This window comes from Stenella coeruleoalba, assembly GCF_951394435.1.
Source record: "Stenella coeruleoalba genome assembly, chromosome: 19".
Taxonomy (NCBI): Eukaryota; Metazoa; Chordata; class Mammalia; order Artiodactyla; family Delphinidae; genus Stenella; species Stenella coeruleoalba.
In genome coordinates, this window is record NC_137165.1 from 44971582 (window position 1) to 44992099 (window position 20518).

General features: G+C 53.4%; 1 protein-coding gene across 5 annotated transcripts in view; it reads left to right on the forward strand.

Annotated features, from left to right (window-relative positions):
* Window positions 1-20518, forward strand: part of MAPT (microtubule associated protein tau) — a 101937-nt gene that overhangs the window by 57581 nt on the left and 23838 nt on the right. For 2 of the 5 annotated variants that reach the window (XM_079905835.1, XM_079905837.1), the window contains exons 3-6: window positions 2205-2291; window positions 8770-8835; window positions 16428-16483; window positions 20316-20466. In XM_079905835.1, coding sequence (XP_079761961.1) covers window positions 2205-2291; window positions 8770-8835; window positions 16428-16483; window positions 20316-20466 — 360 coding nt within the window. Of the gene's footprint in view, window positions 1-2204; window positions 2292-4832; window positions 4920-8769; window positions 8836-12690; window positions 13804-16427; window positions 16484-19046; window positions 19245-20315; window positions 20467-20518 lie in introns of all 5 variants that reach the window. The other 3 variants (XM_079905836.1, XM_079905838.1, XM_079905834.1) reach the window with 2 other exon arrangements.

The following is a 20518-nucleotide window of genomic DNA, read 5'->3' on the forward strand; positions in this document are numbered from 1 at the left end:
TCCCTCATCTGAGGACCTGAGCCCACCATCCCTCCACATGAGAGTTCTGCCTCAGTATCAGTATCACTACTTTCACTTTCAAGTGTCCCTATTTGGGTGACAAAGTATGTGGCTACCCTACTTATAATGGGACTTCCTTAAAATGATTCAGGTGACCTCCCTGGTGGTCCAGCGGTTGAGACTTTGTCTTCCAAGGCAGGGGGTGTGGGTTTGATCCCTGCTTGGGGAGCTAAGATCCCACATGCCATGTGGCCAGAAAACCTAAACATAAAATCAACAGAAGCAATATTGTAACACATTCAATAGAGACTGTGAAAATGGTCCACATCAAAAAAAATCTTAAAAAAAAAAAGATAATTCAGGCATTTTTGTAGGACTCTACAGAAGTTCGCAAAGCGCTTTGGCCACCGACGTCTCAGGTAGCGCTCAGAATAACCAGTGGAGGCGGAGGTTGCCTTCCCCAGTTTACAGATGACAAAGTTTCGTTTCTGAGATTATGGGGCTGGTATAGCCTTCAGCTCCATGTCAGCTGTTTTTGCCTCTGGTCACCCTTAGCCAAGTCTCCTTGAAGCTTCAGTTATTAAACTCTTGTGGGTAGAATCCAACTTAGAATCCCAACATACTGAACTCTGCCCCAGATGAACTGTGCCAATGAAAAAATGATGCTCTTGGGAATTCCCTGGCGGTCCAGTGCTTAGGACTCGGTGCTTTCACTGCTGTGGCCCAGGTTCAATCCCTGGTCGGGGAACTAAGATCCCACCAGCCAAAAGAAAAAAGAAAAATGATGCTCTGTTTAGGATAGCCTGGTTTAAAAATTAAGTTAAACTATATATATTGCGTTGTCACAAATGTACCATAATAATGTAGGATGCTAAGAATTTGGGAAACTGGGTGTGGGGTATCCTCTCTGGTCTATCTTTGCAGTTTTTCTGTAAATCTGCATTGATGCTAAAAGTTGGAATAGGATTAGATAGAGCCCAAGAGAGCTGCAAAGTGGGTAAAAGCTGGTTAACTGATAAAATAATGCACCCGCATGAATTAAAAGGTGTTAATGAGTTAACTTGTTAGACCTTCCAGAAGACCCTCAGAAGAGGCTTCTTCCTCCTTCCTTCCCTCCCTCCAAGAAACTTAACAAGGATAAAGCAGATGATGACAGTTGTAGGCTGGGGATGGATTGGGGGAGGGGTGTTTGGGGGACAAGTGTGTAAGGCACCGTCATGCCCATAGGCTTCTGTGCTCTGACAGTCGAGGCTGGTCCGTAATAAGACCCGGCAGACAGTCTGCATCATGCTCCCTCACCATGTGTCCAGAGCCTACTTGAGAGAGTTGGCAGGTTTTGGCAAGCTCCAGGACCGGAAGCTTCTTTAGAGTCAGCCCTTCTTTGGCTGGATGGGTGCAGCCAGGGCTGAGTGTCCAGGGATGGCGTTCTAGCAGGGGGTGCGACGTGTCTGATCTCGAAGTGTGCTGGAACACCACTTGCCTCTTTTCGTCTCGTGAGTCTGCTTCATGCAGAACCAGCTTCCTGTCCTCTGTCTCCAAGGCTGCCCCCACCCCAGGTGGAGTGGCTTTTGCAGAGTCCATCAGAGCTCCCTTGGCTTTAGATTCTGAAAGGACAGTTTTCTTATAGGTAGCGATGGCTGACATTTCAGGTGTAACCCAAGGCTTGCTGGGCGGTGCTTGGAGACACAGCCAAGTGTGCAGTTAGAATAGAAGTAGGTACTGTGTCTGCCCTGAGCTAATTCCTTTGCAGAGGAAGGAGTTGGATCTCTGAGTGTTTTCCCAGGTCGTTAATGGTCATTAATTCATGGCAGTGATCTCCCATGAGTCTCTTCAGTAGGGAAACACAAAGCCCAAGTCTACTTGTGGCTTAGCGTTCTGGTGTCTGCTGCCCGTTTGTCAATATAAGAGCCTTTGTCTCAATTGGAACCACAAGCTAATTAAAAGGCAATTTCTCCTCTCGTCCCAGAACAGGTAAACATTGCGTGCCTCTTTGCCTGCTGACCCTGGTGTGGGGGCCAAGCTGTGTTGGGGTGGGGGTGGGATTGGTCCCCTTTGTGGTTTTGTCATGTGGCCACAGTCCGTCCACCTGGGTTCCACGCTGGGTGATTTCAGCTCCAAAAGACACTGTCCCCGAGGTCCTCTGAGGTCGAAGGCAGGGGTGGAGAGAGGCAGCCATTCTGAGGGGCTCATTGTATATGTTCCAGAATCTCCCCTGCAGACCCCGGCCGATGATGGATCTGAGGAACCAGGCTCTGAAACCTCTGATGCTAAGAGCACTCCAACGGCGGAAGGTGGGGCCTCCCTCTTCTCATGGTTTTATTCAAGCAGCTCCTTCCATGCTCCAGCCTGCGCTTAGCCACGCTTCGAGCTCATACGTGCCACCCTTCCTGGCTGCATTTGCTGCTGCCTCTGCCTCTGGCTGAGAGAGAGCTCGCTCAGTGCTTTGCAGGACGGAGCTCGGGCCCCGGATGTTGTGGGAGCCACGCTCTGTTTTGAAGCCCTGCTCGCTAGGGTCAGGTGTGGGCAGCTTCATCGTGTGTGAGTTTTGAGGCAGCCGCAGTTGAACAGGCTGGGATCTGTGGCAAAGCAGGGCCTGACGTCAGCTCCACCAAGCCCCTGCTCCTCGCCCATTGTCCTCCCAAAACTTCTTTCATGAGCCAGCAGGTCCTAAAGCAGCCCTTTGGCTGAGGAAAGGGCAGGTCAGTGCACATCTCCAAGCTCACACTTTGGGATGGGTCTTGGTTTAGTATCTTTCATTTCTTGAGCTCGGCCTGGGTGTCTGGACCTTGGCCATGGTGTTAGTTCCAGCCCATCTTCTAACCTGTCCTCTGTAGACGTTTGGTGTCTAAGTTATTACAAAGCTGCTGACGTATTTCCTGAAGTGTTCCTTGGTCCTGATTTTGACCATCTTCTCTTGCTTCCCATCTATATCAGTCAAGACCGTGTTGATCGCAGGTAACGGAAAACCCAACTAACTGTGACATACATATGAAGAGGTTTATTTGTCTCACATAGTAAAATGTTTGGACTTGGGCAGCAGCTTCTCAGTGTCAACTGTTTTATCTTCTGCCATCATTAATGGCTGGATTGTTGCCTTATAGTTACAGAATGGCTGCTGTACCTCCAGGCATCACATCTGCCTTCAAAGAAGAAAGAAAGTAGCAAAGCCAAAAGAACCCTGAAACCAAATGTTTTCCCTTTTTATTAGGAAAGCAACAGTTTTTCTGCAGGCCCCACCGAACCAACTTCTGTTTATGTATCATTGGCCAGAACTGGGTCTCATGGCCACCCCTGGCTGTAAGGGAGGCTGGGACATTGAGCATTTTGCCTTCCAGGCTCTTTAGCAGGAAAAATCAAGGGATAAGGGCGTTGAGAATGGCTTTCGAGTAACCAGTCAGCAGTATCTGCCCCTCCTTCTCTCCATCCTCTCCAAGGTTCTATTCTCAGCATTTCCCTGGGCCCTGCCCATGACTTTGATGAGAACCTGGCCCCAGCACCTCCCCAAGCGTCCACCTTTGGATGAATTCAGAAAGTGGCTGTCAGGTGCCTGCCAATTGATGGTGCATCTGTGGAGGATATAGTGGATGTGGCCCTTCCCCCACTTTGCCCGCCCCCCCACCTCTGAAGTTCTCAGCCTAGTGAAGAGAATACCAGACCAAATGCTGTTTGCTCTCCTTCTTAGAGCCAGTGATGTTAAGACATAGCCTGCTGACCTTGTTAGGATAGTTCTGCAAGTTGCCTACCGCCCTGAGAAGGTCCTGAAACACTAATGGCAGATTTTCTGCCAGCCTTCCAAATCAGCTTTATTCTGGAAGAATCTACCAACCAAGTCTTGCTGCACTCTGGACCCTGTCCGTGTGTGCATCCCAAGAGCGTCAGCTCTGGCCCCACGGGGAATGGGGGAGCCTGCTGGGGCTGGACTCTGCCAGGCTGCTCCCGAGACAACCATAATAAAGTGGACTCCTTCTGACGAACCTGAGTCAGGCGCTTGGGAAGCTTTCAAAGCTGACAGCTCCTCATGTCTGCCCAGAAGGGCCTGGGAGTATGCCAGGGCGTTGCTCAGGGAAGAATGCCGATTTGGAAGTGTTCACCTCGATGAGAGACCAACAGCAGCTCCTGGTGGTAGATCTTTCCCTCCAGCCTCTGCTCTGAAGGTGGACCCATCTGTGGGCCTGTTGTCAAGCACCTGACTCCTGACAGGGCCGACCTGTTCGTTGCCACCCAGGGGAGTCTGTGGTTTTAAACCATGGGTCATGGGCTCCGGGAGACAGGGGGATTAGAACTGGAAGAGAACTTGGAGGTCACCTGGTAGTGATACTCCCATTTTGCAGATGAGAAAACTGAGACCCTAAGAGGACAAAGGACTTGCCCAAAGCCAGCCTCCCGGCAGAGCCATAGACTCCGGCCCTGACTGCAGGGTTCCTGCACTGCCTTGGTCCCAATCCCATTCTCCTGTTCTGTCCTGCTCTAAGGATCAAACACCTGTGACCAGTCATCTGATTTTCAACACTTCCTCCTTAAAAACACTTGCGACCGTCCCCAGCCGTCCCTCTCACTGCAGTCTTTACAGGGGGGCTGTCCTGGCTTTCCTGGCAGAGGGCCTGGGTGTCTCGTGCATGGGCGCCACTCAAACAGAGTATTGCTCTGCTCCCTGGAGAGATGTCAAGGCTGGAGCACGGCTCTGGGCCCTGCTCTGTGGGGCTGCTTTTCTGCATGTGGCTGAGTCCCCTCCCCCTCCCCATCCCTGCATCTCTGCATCCCCCAAACAGCAAAGGTGAGGGGTGTGGCACAGCTCATCCCGGCCCCCTAAGGTGACTCTCCGTGGTTTCCAGATGTGACAGCACCCTTAGTGGATGAGGGAGCCCCCGGTGAGCAGGCGGCCGCTCAGCCCCCCACGGAGATCCCAGAAGGAACCACAGGTGAGGGTGACTCCCAGGTCGGGGTGCCCAGCTCCCCTGCTGGAGGACGGGTGCACGTGGGGTTATGCCCGTCTCCATGTGCAGCAGGAATGTGGGTGGACACCAGCCTCTGGGAATCTCTGGTTGTTCTGAGCCTGATGCCCTGTTGCTTCCATGGCTGGCTGCCTGCCTGCCTCCCAGAGAATAGAGGACCTCTGGATTCCTTCTAGCTCCTCCTCTCCTTGTCTTAGCTCCAGAGAGTTCTCTGAGCAGGCTGGTGGCAGCCTTCACCCCCAAGGTCAGTCCACCCTCCTGCTGCGACTCTGCCAGCAACGGGGTTACTTCCTCGGAGGTAAACAGCTCCCTGGGCGGGGGGGGGGGGGCAGCCAAGTGTGCAGCAGCATCAAGGTGGCCCACCCACACCTTTGGAGGATTGTAATTGGACAGTCCCCGAGGAACTCAGCGATGTCATCTAGCATCCATTTTTAGGACTATCCTTTCAAACGTATCAGCGTCGAACAGACGTGATGAGACTGTCCTGTCAACACAGATGATGGGGCGTAGCCCAGACAGGGCACTGACCAGAAATAGCACTGGACGCGGGGCCGCCAGAGTCACCTGTGAGCTGCCCAGGCCCTTAGGGAACAGCGAGCACAGCCCAGAGCCCTGGCTGTCACTTCCTTCCCGTCCCCTTCCCTGGGCTTACGCACGACTCTGCCGTTGGCTTGGTGACTTGGAGGGTGCTCAGCACGAAATTCAGAAGAGCTCTGAACCGTATGTCACCAGCAGTGGACAGCGGGGGACATGTCCCCCGGCAGGAGTTTTCTTTCCTTCCTGAAGACAGGGCTCAGGGCAGCCGTTTAGGAAGCCTGCAGCCCTCTCCCGGGCCTGTGTGCTGGGAGCACTGGGCAGGGGCCGAGCAGTCCCACGGCCTCCTCCAAGTAGCTTCTGTTTGCAAGTTGGTCTTCCGAGATGGGTGGAGGGGGATGTTCCGGAAGCTGGCAGGCCCTGTCCTTGACAGTGAAGGTCGTTTGAAGGCCGTGGGACAAACGACTCTTGGTAACTTGGCTTTTGTCTCCCGCTGTCCCTTTACAATTGTGTCGGTGGGCGAAGCTCTTCCCCTGCCTGGGATGAAAACTCTAGCCACCTCTTGACTTTTGATCACTTCCGAGTTATCAAAAGTGTTTTAAGTTTCCACAGTCACAAAACCCAGTCTGCAAATGCTGATTAGAATGTCCAGTCCTGCATAAGAGCCAGAGCTGAAGCCCCTCCTCTCTGGGACTAGGGAGAGGGCGAGGACGGGGCAGGGGCAGGAAGGTTCTTACTGCGTGGGCGCTGCTGTGAGCCAGCTCCACGTGGGCTGCAGGTGTTTAAAGCTGACTCTTTCTCTGTGGGGACCTTTCTGGAATTCTTCCAGACACCCCACGTTCACCATCCCCGTCATCCCTCCGAAGGCCCCTCCCTCTGCGTTGGATTCCAGCAGACATTTCTTCTCTCTTTGGCCCCTTGGGGTCTCCAGCCTCTCGCCTGCTGAGGTCGGCTTGCTCACATCAGTGGCCCTGCTGCATGTGGCCCGAGGCGCCCCCTCCACTAGAGCTGCCCTGTGCCCACAGCAGGCCTACGGGGAACATGGCTGTTCTCTGCCCCAACGGACTGTGGATGTGCAGACTGCCCGCAGGCTTTGCTCTGCCACCAAGGCAGGGCCAGCGTGTCTCTCCTCCTCTGATTTTCCCAGGTGGGCTTCTGACAGCCGTCCACCATGTCCCTAACCATAGAGAACTCACACCACGTGTCTCCCCCTGGTGCCTTGAAACCCTCTCGATGGGATGAGATGGGAGGTGGCCAGGCAGCCACCCCCCACCCCCACAAGCTGCTGTCTCTAAAGAAATCCTCCTCATAAATTCTCTCGCCCTCCACCCTTTACATCCTCAATGAAGCGGGAGGTTTTAGAGTTGGGGGGACATTTTTTCAGCTGGTGGCGTTAACAATAGCACCTCACTTGGGCATGTCCCCTTTGCTGTATCTTGGTTCTCCTGTGAAACTTCCCATTTGAGGTCCATTTGGGGGTGCAGTGTGGCCATCCCTTTGCAGGAATCCCTGCCTTGCGGGGTGAGCGTGGAGCCCTCTTGGGGCTCCAGGGATATGGAGAAGCCATATAGGGATGTGACGGCCCAGCCACTGTCACACACCCTCCCTCTCTTTGGCTTCTCTGAGCATCTCCCTTGCTGGGATCAGGGGATGTCAGAGATGTGGGCAGCAGCCCGCGGTTTCTGATTTGCATCAGGACCAGGATATCAAGACACCGCGTGGGAAAGCGAAAGCGGTGGGCTTCCCAGTGCCACGACGGTGATGTCGTCGGCACGCCTCCTCGTGTCCTCTGTCTCCAGGACTCCGTGCCATTTAGCTGGACTTGCTGTCACTCTGAGCCTTTCTTCCATAACCTTGTCAGAAACTCAGATCAGATCTATGCTCGGAGCTGTGCTTCCCAGACAGTCGGCTGTTGTCGAGTGACGCGGAGCTGTCACCGTTAGGCCTCACAGGCCATACAGTGTCAGCGTGCAGAGGACCCAGAGATGTTCCTGCCTAGGAACTGGCAGTGGGGGAGCTGCCCGAGCCCACTGCTGGCCCCCTGCCCCTCGCCACAGCTGCCCTGGGCCAGCCAGCGGGCTGGCTGTTTATAAGGCCATCGTGCGTCTGTCCAGCGACCCAGGGGCTCTTTCTTTTGCCTCCGCCGTGTTCTCTGTGGTGGACCCGTATGGCAGGTGGTGGTAACCTGGCATTTCTGGTTTAGGTGTAGAGACTGAGTCATTGCAGGACTGGCAGAGAAGACTGGTGGCCCAGCCAGCAGCTGGTGGGCATTTCTCAGGGTGGTGGCCTCTCTGTCACTGTCCATCAGGGCATGTTGGCTCTCCTGGGATCATGGGGTCACCGCACGTCAGTGTGTGATGTGACCAACTTGCCTTTTAGGGGCCCTTTCTTCTGGACAGTTGTATCCATTGTCCTGCCGCAATATCCCGATTTTTTTCACGATGCAGAAATTGGTGTTGTATGAAAGCTTATTGATTTTGGTACCACTGATGATCAGTAGCTTTTCTCAGTCTTTTTTTGTTTGGGGTGGACTGGGGCTCCCTAAGCAGGAGCCCGAGACACCCCAAAAGCTGCTCACTGACACTGCTGGCCTCCCTCCCTATTCTAAGCATGAGGTTAAAGGACTTGCCCAGCAGTTTGGAGGAAAGAAACTGAACCGCCGGGGGGCCCCTGCTGTGTCCCAGGCACTTTGCTAAATATATTCACACCATTTTATATGAATCCTCACCACTCTTCTGCAAGGTGAGCCAGTGTCATCACCTTGGGATTCTAGAGTTGGAGACAGAGGCCCAGAGAGGCTGAGTAATGGTGGCACCTGGGTTTGAACCGCAGCCGGACGCCACAGCCCGCGCCTAGTCTTCCCTGCACCTTTGCCGCCCGCCGCCCCAGGAGCGCTGGCTGGGGCTGGGAGGGCAGCCTCCGCCCGGACACAGCTCCCACAGCCGTGGCCGAGCAGCAAATTGCTTCTCTGACCTCACCTGTCCTGTGTCTTTGTTGAGTGGGGTACTGAGGACCCTGGGCCCATTGTGGAGAAGGTCTTTCCTACTGGACCGTGTCGCCCGTAAAGTGCGTGGTTGTGTGGGTTTTGTTTAGTGGACTGTTTTCATCCACGTCCCCGGCAGTCACATTTGCAAAGAGCCAGAGGTGCAGCGCCTTGGTGGTGCTAAGGCGCGCCTTTCCTGAATGCTTTCAGAAACATAGCGGAAGAGGCAGGGAGCTTTGTCTCTAGCAAACAGTAACCGTCTTTGCTTTTATCTTCTTCATTTGCTGACACACAAACCAGCTGAAGAAGCAGGCATTGGAGACACCCCCAACCTGGAAGACCAAGCTGCTGGACATGTGACCCAAGGTCAGTGGGCTAGAATCACCTGCCGCGCGTGATGGGGGGGGCCGGGAAGAGGGGCATGGTGACACAGATGGACCCTACCTACCCTGAAAAGAGAATTTGGACCTGGGCCTTAATTCCTGGTCTTTAGGAGTTGGTTTTTATCGAAGGTGGGCTATTCAGATAGAGAAAGAGCTCTAGCTCTATCTAGCCATTTCTGAGTCTTTCCTGAGGTGTTCAGCGTTCTGAAAGGAGCTGGCCCTGCCCAGCATGGGGAGTCGAGAATCAATGACCAGGAGAAACGCAGATAATATGTACGATGAGTGATTTCCCCTGCAGGCGGCCCTCTGGCCTGTCCCGGGAGCAAAGCCTCCACCAGATCACCACTGAGCTATTTCTTTTCAACTCTCTTCTGTGCAGCCTTCAAACCTTGTTATGATTTTCTTCTCAGGGACCAAAACTGCTGTGCTCAAGAAAAGCAACTTCGTATAATCACTGAGCATACATGTTTTAAGAACTCAATTTTTTAAATCCTAGAGATTCCTGGTCTTAGGAAACGGAGACCCCGCCAATACAGCCTAGCTGGGTTTGTTTTCCGTCATTTGCTGCATAAATGAATTTGACAGTCTACTGTGTAATGTGGAAGCTTCTAGATTGTAAGAAAGCAGGGAAAACACTGTTCTTTTCTCCACAAAGTGATTTGGGATTTGTATAGCGCCACCACTGGGGCCATCTGACTTTAGGAAGACTCTGGGCCCTGAAGAAATGTCTCCTTGAAGGTGTTTTGAAGCCTAACTAACACATTTCTGCTCCCCAGGGGTCCCTGCCCCGTCGTGGGCTAGGGTTTCTCATCTCACATGTCATGGAAAGGCGTGTTTTCATTCTTAGGCTTACAAAGAGCTTCAGAAAATATTAGAAGGGATAATCATTATAAGGGGAAACCTCAGTCTATGTGTTAAATAACTAGAATCCTGCCTCCTGTTTCTTTTCGGTTATGATTTGCAGCTTTTAGGTAAAATGAGAGGTTTCTATAACCTCTGGAAATGATGATCTATTTCCATAAAAAGAAATGAATGAGTTTTTTCTACCAATTTTTATTGCAGGCTATGTCTCCATGCCCCTAAAACATATTCCATGCAACAAAAAGATCAGGCCATCCGCTTTCCTAGAAACTTTACTTTTGTGCTAACTGAATTTTTGACTTTCCCAGCACTGGCCTAGAGTCATATAGATATAAAGATGAACACCAGGTAACATCTGCCATGGGAAATTGGCACCAAATCTGTGAACACGTGGAGGTTTCCACCTCTACTCCCAAGGCCAGTATTTAGTGTCTTGACTGGAGCTGCTGATCCACATGGCCAAGCCCAAGCTCCCTCCAGTGGAACCTTGTGAAATTCAGGCTCACTCGTGATCCGCAAACATTTTATTTGACACAGGCCTGCAGTCTGTTCTGAACAAAAACAAGCAGCTTTAGGGAGAGCCGTGTATACAAAAGCACGGCTATTATCTCTTTCTTGCTTTCCTGCTGCAGAAGGAAAACCTCTGGCAGCCTGTGTTCATGACGTACTAAGACAGATAAGATGTTTCAGGATGGAGCTGCCATTGGCTGAGTATTAGGTGTGGGGAGACCCTACCCATCTCACCCCTGCTCACACCAGGGTAGACCTTTCTTCTGTGAGTGTCTCCAGGACCAGGTCTCCCAAGGGAGTGTGGGGACACAAATTTAACACATCAAACTGTGTTTTCCCAAATATTTTTTACCTTGGACCCACCCCCGGTGATTGCTATGTTTCATATTTACTGAGCACTTTACAGTCTTCTGGGAGCTGAATAGAATGTTCTCCCAGCCTGGCTCCTTCCTCCGGGAGTGCAATGGCATGAGCTAAGGTTCCTCACACACGCATGCACACGCACACGTGCACACGTGTGCTGTACTGTCATCTGTTGGTAACTTCTCAGGCTGTGTTTGGTGCCCTTGTTTCTATTTAATGAGGGGCTTTAAAGTCCTGCAGCATATCAGAGTACAGTAACATCCACATCACGAGCAATTTCCAGGAAGCTCTGGAGGAAAGCTTTTCCCAGAAGGCGCTGGAGACCTGGCCCGTCAGTGGGTGTTAAGGACCGGCAGCTGCTGCCGCTTCTGGTCTGTTGAGCAGTGGGTTGGGAAGAAGAGGCACTGAGGCACCTGCTCAGGCTGCCTGCTGCCCAGCTTGTTTCCTCCTTCTCTGTCGTTTGGGCGGTTCTTCCCCGAGACTGACCAAGGGCCCCCGTGAGGTGCCTGTAGACCCCGCGGAAGGTGGAAATCAGCACGTTTTCCTGACACGCCTTCATGTCCTGATCCCTGGCCTTGTGGCAGGCTCTGTGGCGGTGCTAGGAACACGAGATGAGTGAGATGGTGAGCTCAAGGCCCCAGTGTAGGGGTGAGAGGTAAGGGTGAGCCGGGCCTCTTGATAAGGGTCCAGTGGGCAACTGCAAGGACTCCGACTGGGTTGGGGCGAGAGGGACGTGTTACCCATGCGTGTGGACACCTGTGTTCTCCCACCTCCTTCCCCTCCCCTCATCCAGTCTCTTTCTCTTCCAAGACCCCCAATCCTTTGCGGTTCCAGATTTTGTTTAGAGGAGAGCCATGAAGTTGTTCTGGAACTAGGTAGGATGTTTGAAGAGTTGGGAGTTAAAACAAATACGGAATGTTTATTAGGAGAACCAATGAGCATACGACTACTGTCCTTAATACACAGATACTTTTTTTTTTTTAATTTATTTTTGGCTGTGTTGGGTCTTTGTTGCGGTGCGCGGGCTTCTCACTGCGATGGTTTCTCTTGTTGCGGAGCACAGACTCTAGGCGCGTGGGCTTCAGTAGTTGTGGCATGCAGGCTCAGTAGTTGTGGCTCACGGGCTCTCGAGCACAGGCTCAGTAGTTGTGGCGCACGGGCTTAGTTGCTCCGCTGCATGTGGGATCTTCCCAGAGCAGGGATCAAACCCGTGTCCCCTACATTGGCAGGCGGATTCTTAACCACTGCGCCACCAGGGAAGTCCCAATACACGGATACTTTAAGGAGGGATTCACGTGAATGTCGCATGAATGAAGCAGAAAAAAGGGCAGTGTGCCCTCCATCCACCGGATTGGCACATGGCAAGTGGTGTGATAGGGGTGAAGCAGTGGTCCCCGTGGGCCGCACATGTCTTTGCCGTGCAGACCACCTTTACTGCCACGGTGGTCGCCTCACCTCGTGCAGAAGGCTGTCCATAATCCACGATCCGGATGCACCTGAACCATGTTTCTGTTTACTGGGGTCTCATGGCAGGTCTGGTAGTAAAGACTTGAGCCCTGATGTTGATACGTTTTGGGCTTTTCAAATCTGTCAGGGTGGGTTTGTAGGCACCTGCTGGTTTCAGTCAGCAAAGAGAGAGAAGGAGAGGAAAAGAGACCCTCACTGCGCCCCAGCCAGGTCCCAGCTAGAGGCCAGAGTCCTCGGGGGGCTCGCTGTCCCTGGAGAGGAGGACAAGCTTCGTGGCTGATGGAGTTAGCCCGAGGCAGCCCCAGTTAATGACAGGATGCTCGGAGCCCAACCAGACCCACGATGGGCAGAGGGATAATGCTGCCACTAGACGGGGCTTTGGTCCAAAGATGAGAAAACTGAGGCCCAGAGAGGGGAGGTGCTCACTCAGCAAGTTGGTGGCAGATAGACCAAGAGACCTTTCATTCTGAGCAAAGAAAAGCAACGAGGGTGAGCCCAGAGCGTGGGCTCCTTTCTTGGTTAGGTGGGCTTGAGGTGCCGTTTAAATGTCCTTCTCTTCTTCCCAAGTGCGTCCCCTCTCTTAAACACTTAATGCGCTCTTGCTAACCTTTTGCCACCTCCGCCTCTTCAAACCCAGGGGAGGGGAGAGTTCCGGGCCAGCAGAGGGAAGTGTCTGAGAGGCCCCCTGCTAATGGACTTAGCTCTCAGGTCCAGCCTGCACACGGCCAAGAAGCTTCTGGGGTCTCCGAGCTGCATCTGGGGGAGAAACAGCCAGAGGCTCCCGTCCTGGCGATCCCTCACCTTTCCCAGCATCATCCTGTCTGCCAGCCGCCTCTCCCACCAGGAGGCCCTCAGGAGCCCCACCAGGAGTGGGGACCAAAGCGAGGGGAGCAGGCCGAGGAGGGGCTGGCCTTTCTGAAGCCCACCTACCCTGGATGTCTCCAGACGGAGCCTGGGAGTGTCAAGGTTGTCCAGGAAAGCTTCCTCAGGGAACCAGGGCGCCGTGGAGGTGAGGCCATGGACCCCGGGACCCCAGGTCTGACCTGCCAGCACGTGTCTGACATGCCTGGGGCTCCCATCCTGCCCGAAGGCCCCAGAGAGGCCACACACCAGCATTCGGGGCCAGAACCTGAGGATGCAGACGGCAGCCGCTGCGGCTCTGAGCTGCTGGAGTGCCAGCTTCTGGGAGACCTGACCCAGGAGGGGCCGCCTCTGAAGAGGGAGCAGGGCAAAGAGAGGCTGGGGGCCGAGGAGGTGAATGAAGACCAGGACACTGACGAGTCCTCTCCCCAGGACTCCTTTCCCTCCCAGGCCTCCCCACGTCTGCAGAGCCCCACCACCCGAGGCGGGCCAACCCCCGACGCAGTTTCCGGAGAAGCCCCTGGGATCCCTGGTTTCTCAGCCATGGGTGCCACCCCCCTCCCTGTCAATTTCCTCTCTAAAGTTTCTGCAGAGACCCGGGTCTCAGAGCCCGATGGGCCCGGGGAGGGGCCCCCAGCGGAAGGGCACGACGAGCCCCCCGAGTTCACGTTCCACGTGGAAATCAAAGGCAATGTGCAGAAGGAGCAGGGACCTTCGGAGGTGGATTTGGAAGGGGCTGCAGTTCCTGGGGCCTCTGGAGCAGAGCAAGAGCCCTGGGGCCCCTCTGAGGGCAAGGACACAAAAAAGACTGCCTTTCCAGAACCATCTGAAAAGCAGCCTGCAGCTGGTCTGCCGGGGAAGCCCGTCAGCCGGGTTCCTCAACTCAAAGGTCTGTGTCTTGAGCTCCTTTGCTCCTGCCCGGCGACCTTGTGTGCCACCCAGGCTGCGGGCACTGCCACTGAGCTTCCGGCCCCTCCTTGGTTCCTGCTGCTTCCAAGGCCCCCGGGGGACAGCCACCAAACCGGCCACTGGGCCTCTGCTCACCCTCCCGCCTCCTCCTGCCCTCCAGGCTCCTCTCACGCTTGCCCGCCGTTTTGCATGTCACCAACACCCCCGCCCCATGCTTTCTGCCCCGTTCGCTTCTCTGGCCACTCGATTTATCCACAAGGTTCCATCGGCCCGCTGGAGGCTGGTGGGCCGCGCTCCACAGAGAGCATAGCAGCTCCTCCCACTTCGGAGGGCTTGTTATGTGTTTCAGATTCATTGTCTAGAACCCTCCCAACCCTCCCAAGTGGGCATAATTAGCCCCACTTTGCAGATGAGGAAACTGAGGCTCGGAGAGGTAAAGTACCTTGCTGAAGGTCACTGAGTATTAGGTGATGGAGCCAGGTTCGGAATCCAGGTAGGTCTGCTCCGAAAGGCCCTTCCTTCCCTATACACCACAGTGCCTTCCAGAAGGTTCTGAAGTGTGTCCTCCTAGCCCAGAGACTCAGAGGGCACGTGCCTGTCTTCTTCGGCTCTGTCAGTGGACAACACATCACATGTAGCAGGCGACACACACAAGCATTTGGAGGTGGCCCAGAGTCCCCACCCCCACTCCACTCCACCCTGCCTCGTGGCAGGATAGACAGTGAGCAGAAACAAAAACTGCCTGTGGAAGAAAACACCTCCTCCTCCCTCAGCAGAGCCCAGCCAGTCCCTGTGCTGGGATCGCAGGGGTCTCAGCCCTGGCTCAGTCTTGAGCCCTGGGAAGCGTCACTGCGGCAGCCCTTCAGGAGCTGGAGAGATGGGAGGGGAGGTTCCTAAGGGTCAGGGTCTGTGTCCTGTCAGTGACAGGACAGTTTCTACTCCAGAGGGGGCCTCATGGATGGCCACAAGTCGAGCGCATTCATATACTTAGGTCCTGTAGCATTTTAGAATTATTTGCGGGGCCCAGAAATTGAGGCTACTTAAGCTGTCAGTTGCAGCCTACTCGTCTACTCGTCGTGAAAACTTTGAACTGTTATAGATAAAGGAACCTGTATTTAAAATTTAAGTCAGAGAAAGAGTCCTACTTTAAAATATCCTAAACTCCAAAATAGTATGGGACAAAATACTGTGACTTGACAGATTACAACAGTGTTTCCTGAAGTGGCATTTTATTGAATACTGGTCCACTGGATGTTGATAGGTGTGTAAAGGGAAAAAAGATTTCCATGGTCCAATTAGTTTGGGAAAAAAAACAGGTGAAACAAAGTTAAACAGGGTTTGCTGCAGCAGGGCTTGTCAGAGCCTTTAATATTCTAATGTACATTATGACCCTCTGAGAAGGACACATGGTATGCATTTCCCCAGTTCGCCAGTCAGCACTGGGAAATGCTGATCTAGCAGACGCTTTTGTTGTGACATAGATGATGATGGTCACTGGGGCAAAAGATGTGAACCAGGTCCACCTGGGGCTCTTATTAAAATGCAGATTCCCAGGCCCCACCTTAAGCTTACTGTCTCAGAGTGAGCCCGGGATTCTGTATTTTAGGAATCTCTCCCAATGGGGTTCTGCTGCATAGTAAAGTTTGAAAACCTCTAGGCTAGGTCATCAGTGCTGGTCACTCTAGAAATCTGGTCTCTAGTAACCAGTGAGATGCTCCAACCAGCCCCATTGTCCCTGGAGCAGGGAATATACAATATTGAAGCCAAAGACAGAAACCTATAACTAGTCTTCAATAATGAATGCCAATAACAGGAGTGAGTTAGAGGTGACACTGGTAGACAAGTGGATTGGTTTCACCAACGGGTGTGGCTTTCCAAACACAAAAGCCGTCAATGGTTTGGTCCTAAAATCCAGAGGTTATCTGTAGGATGTTCGACAGTAGCTAGATTGTTGCTAGCTTGGAGAAATGGCAACATTAGTCCTCTTGGTAGAGCCTGTAAGTGGTGAGAAGACCCTCCAGGGTTGGGTCAAGGGTGGAATGGGCTTGTCAGAGAGCCAGCTGGGGCTGGTCACCAAAGCCTCCATTAGTGAGGGGTGGGCTCTGGGAAAACAGCCTACACCCCTTGGCCCTTGAATGAGCAGAGGGTCCTGCAGGGACCGGAGCCTGGCTGAGCTGCCCCATCCGTGGCCCTGGGTTTTCCAAATGCCCCTCCTTGGAGTGGGGTTGGCCCCGGCTGTGGGAGGCTGACCCCGACAGAGACGGGAAGGGAGCCTGTGAGAGGTGGTCCTGTACTGTCTACCTTCCCTGATGGCCCCTGTGCCAACGTATGCCCGGAACAGTTTCCCCTCTGCATGTCCCTGCCCTCGGCCAGCCTGCTGCCCCCTCTTGTCAGGGTGCTCCAAGCAATGACTCCAGTGTGCTGTGTTGATACTAACAACGAGAACCTAACAGATTCGAGGGGAAAGAAAAGCAGCTGGATTTCCACTGGCCCAACTGAGCAAGACATGTTGTATGGATCCCGAGAAGTCAGCTCCGCTCCGTCGGGCACTTTGGGAGCTGTGCTCATGGGTGTAACGTACATTCTCGTTTTATATTTCATCAGCTCGCATGGTCAGTAAAGGCAAAGATGGGGCTGGACCCGAGGACAAAAAAACCAAGGTAAGCTGACAAAACCATGAAACCTCTCTGCTGCCATCAAGTTGATCAAGAAGCCATGCTTTGTATCTGAATGAATCTTTACATATAACATGGGGAGAGCGTTTGTCCCTGAAGTACAACTGTCATTCCAAGTGCTTTGTGCTTTTATGCAAACGTTTAAAATTCTAGCATTTATCCCTGGACACTTGGGCCAGGGAAGGGCGGTCAGCAAGTTATGAATTAATTAATGCTAATTGTAGTTGCATCAGCGTAGTTTGACGTTCACGGTAAATGAAGGTGTGTTAGAATTTTCTGCGATGAAGTTTGAAATTTGCGCGTTTTACACTTCCCGCTACAGGTCTAGGCTCAGCAAATATGTATCTATATACAAACACGCACACAGATATATTTAAGATCTATCTAGAAAATACCATTTCCTTAGGGGGCTGAGGGAGTACTGAGCAAGAAGGAGATCTCCAGCCTGAGGCGGAGGGTCCTGGAAAAGCCCTAGAAGAGCGGACCTGTGAGGCAGGCGGAGAAGGAAACATGAAGGGGGTTGGTGACGTAGGAGTGAGAAGAGGCGTTTTAAGGAATAGGAGCAGCGCAAGCAAAGGCCCCGGGGGCATGAGGAGACTGGGGAGCTCTGAGCAGATCGGCTTAGTTGCTGCCGAGCTCGGAGTGGGGCTGACACAGGCTGGAGGAGGGAAGCCTGACACACACCCTACGTACTGAGCGGACACGGCCATGATGCCGTGGGCGCCGTCCCGAAATCCCGCCAGCCGGTCTTCAGAAACGCCCCGAGGACCAGAAAATGAAGCAACTTGCTCGCCACCAAAACCACACCCGGAACAGTGTGGTCCTTCTCAGGCTCCCTTTCAGCTGCAGTTTACTCTCCTCCGTGACTGTGCATCTTGGAAAAAGCTCCTGTAAATGCATGGTAGTGTTTTGCCAGGAAACCCTCACTGGGGCCCTAGATGAAGACCTGTTTTCCTTAAAGGCGTCTCAAATGTCCCATATGCATGCTGCCTGAGACGCCTGGGTCTCAATCAGTCCTGGAGGCCTGATGGAGTCCCCAGATGCAGAATGAGGCCCCAAGAGTTCGGTCACGTGTGTTGAGGGTCGCTGCCCAAAGTGCCTGCCCTAGAGGAAGTTGGCTTCGCCATCAGGACTCTGCCCATCAGTGGGGCAGCAGAGGGTCCTGCGGGAACTTGAGGGAAGGCAATAGCTGCTTGCCAGTCGTGAAGCCCATTCGGGGGAATCGCGTCCTCATGCCGGCATGCATTCTGTTCACTCATCCATCAGGAAGCCGTCCCTGCCCTGGAGCTGCTCACAGCCTCACAGCAAGGGATCAGATCTCTCACGAACCTTGGCCACTTGGCCAGGTAGGGAGCAGTGCCAGGGGAGGGGGACCTCGCGCAGCTGGGGAAGGAGGGGTTGCCAGTACCCACCCTCGGCTTTTCTTGTCAGCGGCCCCAGAGCTTCAGCCCGCATCCCTCCCCTCACCCCCGTGCTCCATCCCTTTCGCTCTCGTCCTCCCCAAGGCTGGCAGCAGAGAGGGTCTCAGCCACCTTAGTGATGAACCCCAGTAACAAAGTCTCTGGTCAGGACCCTGCTCTGTAGCTCTGACATCCTCCTTGGAACACCTCTGGGCTTGGCCTCTTGGTTGTATTCCTGAAGGCATGGCCCTTCCCCCTCCCAGGCCACCCTTCCCTACCAGGGCCACATATCCCCGTCCAAGGCCCCCGGAGGCCATCTAGACAAACCGCAGGTGTCGGCCACCGTCCTTCACGTGCTCTCATCTCCGCGAGGCCAGCCAGCTCACAGAGCCCTGTCCCATTGGCCGCCTGGCCCACCCAGCCTATTTCCTTAGGTGGACCGTGGCCGAGAGTAAACAGTGGCCAGATAAGATTCACCAGACAGTGTTTAGCTTCGAGACTTTATACAGAAAGTGTGTGTGTGTGTGTGTGCACGCGCGTGATCTAAGTGGTGTCAGGCAGAATCTTCAAGACCTGGGGCAGGCACAGTTCTCTTTTTAGCAAGGACGATTCTATCGGTGCGGTGGGAGAGGGCCAGGAGTTAGGGGGCCAGCATGCGCTCCCCACCTGGAATTGAGCAGAACCTGGGGCACTTCTGACCCATGACACATTGGAGGTGTTTTCTTGAGAAACATCCTAAGAATCACGTACTTTTGGCGACCTCCATGAACTCTTTGGGTGCGAGACACCTTTAAACCAGTGGTCTCCAAAGGGCAGTGCTGAAGTAGAGCCAATGGGCTGGAGAAAGAACGTACCAGAAAGTCTGTCCATTGTCCAAGGTCTGCCACATGCAAGTTTCATAACGTTCATCATACGTTAGCATCGTAGTATATGTATTAGCGGATGCATAACTGCAAGTACATGAGATGCATGGTCACTTTCTGTTCTTCCTGATGAGAAGGACTGATGAGGGTGCATGATCCAGTTTGGCGATCACGGCTTTAAACCATTACCTGTTTATTTATTTGTAGTCACTGTCTTTTTTTCAGTTTGTTCATTTCTCCCATGTGCTGACTTTTATTTTGATTTTATTCATGTTTATGTTTAAGACATCCACACCTTCCTCTGCTAAAACCTTGAGCCATAGGCCTTGCCTTAGCTCCAAACGCCCCACTCCTGGTAGCTCAGACCCTTTGATCAAACCCTCCAGCCCCGCCGTGTGCCCAGAGCCATCTTCCTCTCCTAAACACGCCTCTTCTGTCACACCCCGAACTGGCAGTTCTGGAGCAAAGGAGATGAAAGTCAAGGTAAGGAAAGCACCTTTGGAAAGAATGAGGCTGCTCTACTGTGGTTTTCAAGTGTATGCTTTTCTAGCTGCAAAGACCTTTCTCTGGATAAGCTCTTACCTAGAAGCGCCACATAGAACAGTTAAATTCTGGCTGAAACAAGGAAAAGGAGGCACCGTGCCATCCTTCTTGGCGCCCCATCGGCCCTCGTGGCAGCGGGCCCTAAGGCACCGGAGGGGACCCCGGCTTGGAAATCGCCACTCTGTTTGGGTTCCTTTGTCCATTTCTGACTTTGGTAACCGGGGGGTGCTTCCAGGTTGCCCTCATTTTGGGTCGGACAGCATCACTCTGCAGCCATGCCTGTCCCACCAGTTTACTCCTTCCTGAACCATCTCGTGGTCCTCAGTTCATGTCAGTTTCTTCTTTGAGTTTGTGTTATATGTCAAGGTCATCAGCTGGGTCCCCAGACCCAGTCATTGTCCCCAGTCAGCTGACTGTGCTTGTGCGCCTGTGCTCCACCTTTGGCCAGTTTGCTAATTGACGCTGGTGTTTACCCGCCAAGGGCTCTTAGCACACCTGAGGTGGTACTGAAGCCTGAGGCTTGTTTGGGAGAGAACAGGAGGATAGGGCCCAGCTCTGTTAGCACTCTCAGTCAGTTTCAACAAACTGTCTCCTTGTCCCTCTGAAACTAACCACCACCAGTCAGATAAATCCCTAAGGGAGTCAGAGAATGGTGTCCACGTAGGAAGAGTCTACAGATGTCCTGCCTGCCGACACTGGTTGGATGATGAACTCGATCATTGCTGTAAGCTCTGTTGACTTTTTATTAAATACATTAGCTCAGCTCTTGCAGAGAACTCATGTAAAATGTCCCTCCAGGAGGAAAAGGTAGGCATTTGGGAGGGGCTGTGGATTTGTGTGCCCAGCAAACCCTCGTCATTGTAGAGGACGTTTGTTGTATCTGGCTGGCAAAGTGTCACCCCAACCTTAGCCTCATTTGGAGTCACGGTGGTTGAATGGGGCTGGCATTGACGCCGGGTGGCGGGAACCTTTCCCAGTCGTGAAAACCACTCTACCATGCTTCGTTTACAGGGGGCAGATGGTAAACCTGGAACGAAGATCGCCACACCCCGGGGAGCGGCCCCTCCAGGCCAGAAGGGCCCGGCCAACGCCACCCGGATTCCAGCAAAAACCACGCCCACCCAGAAGACCACGCCCTCCCCGAAGACCCCACCGGGCACCGGTAAGAGGGCTGTTCTCTGGAATCCGAGTCGGGGGAGAGCTCGCTGTGGAAG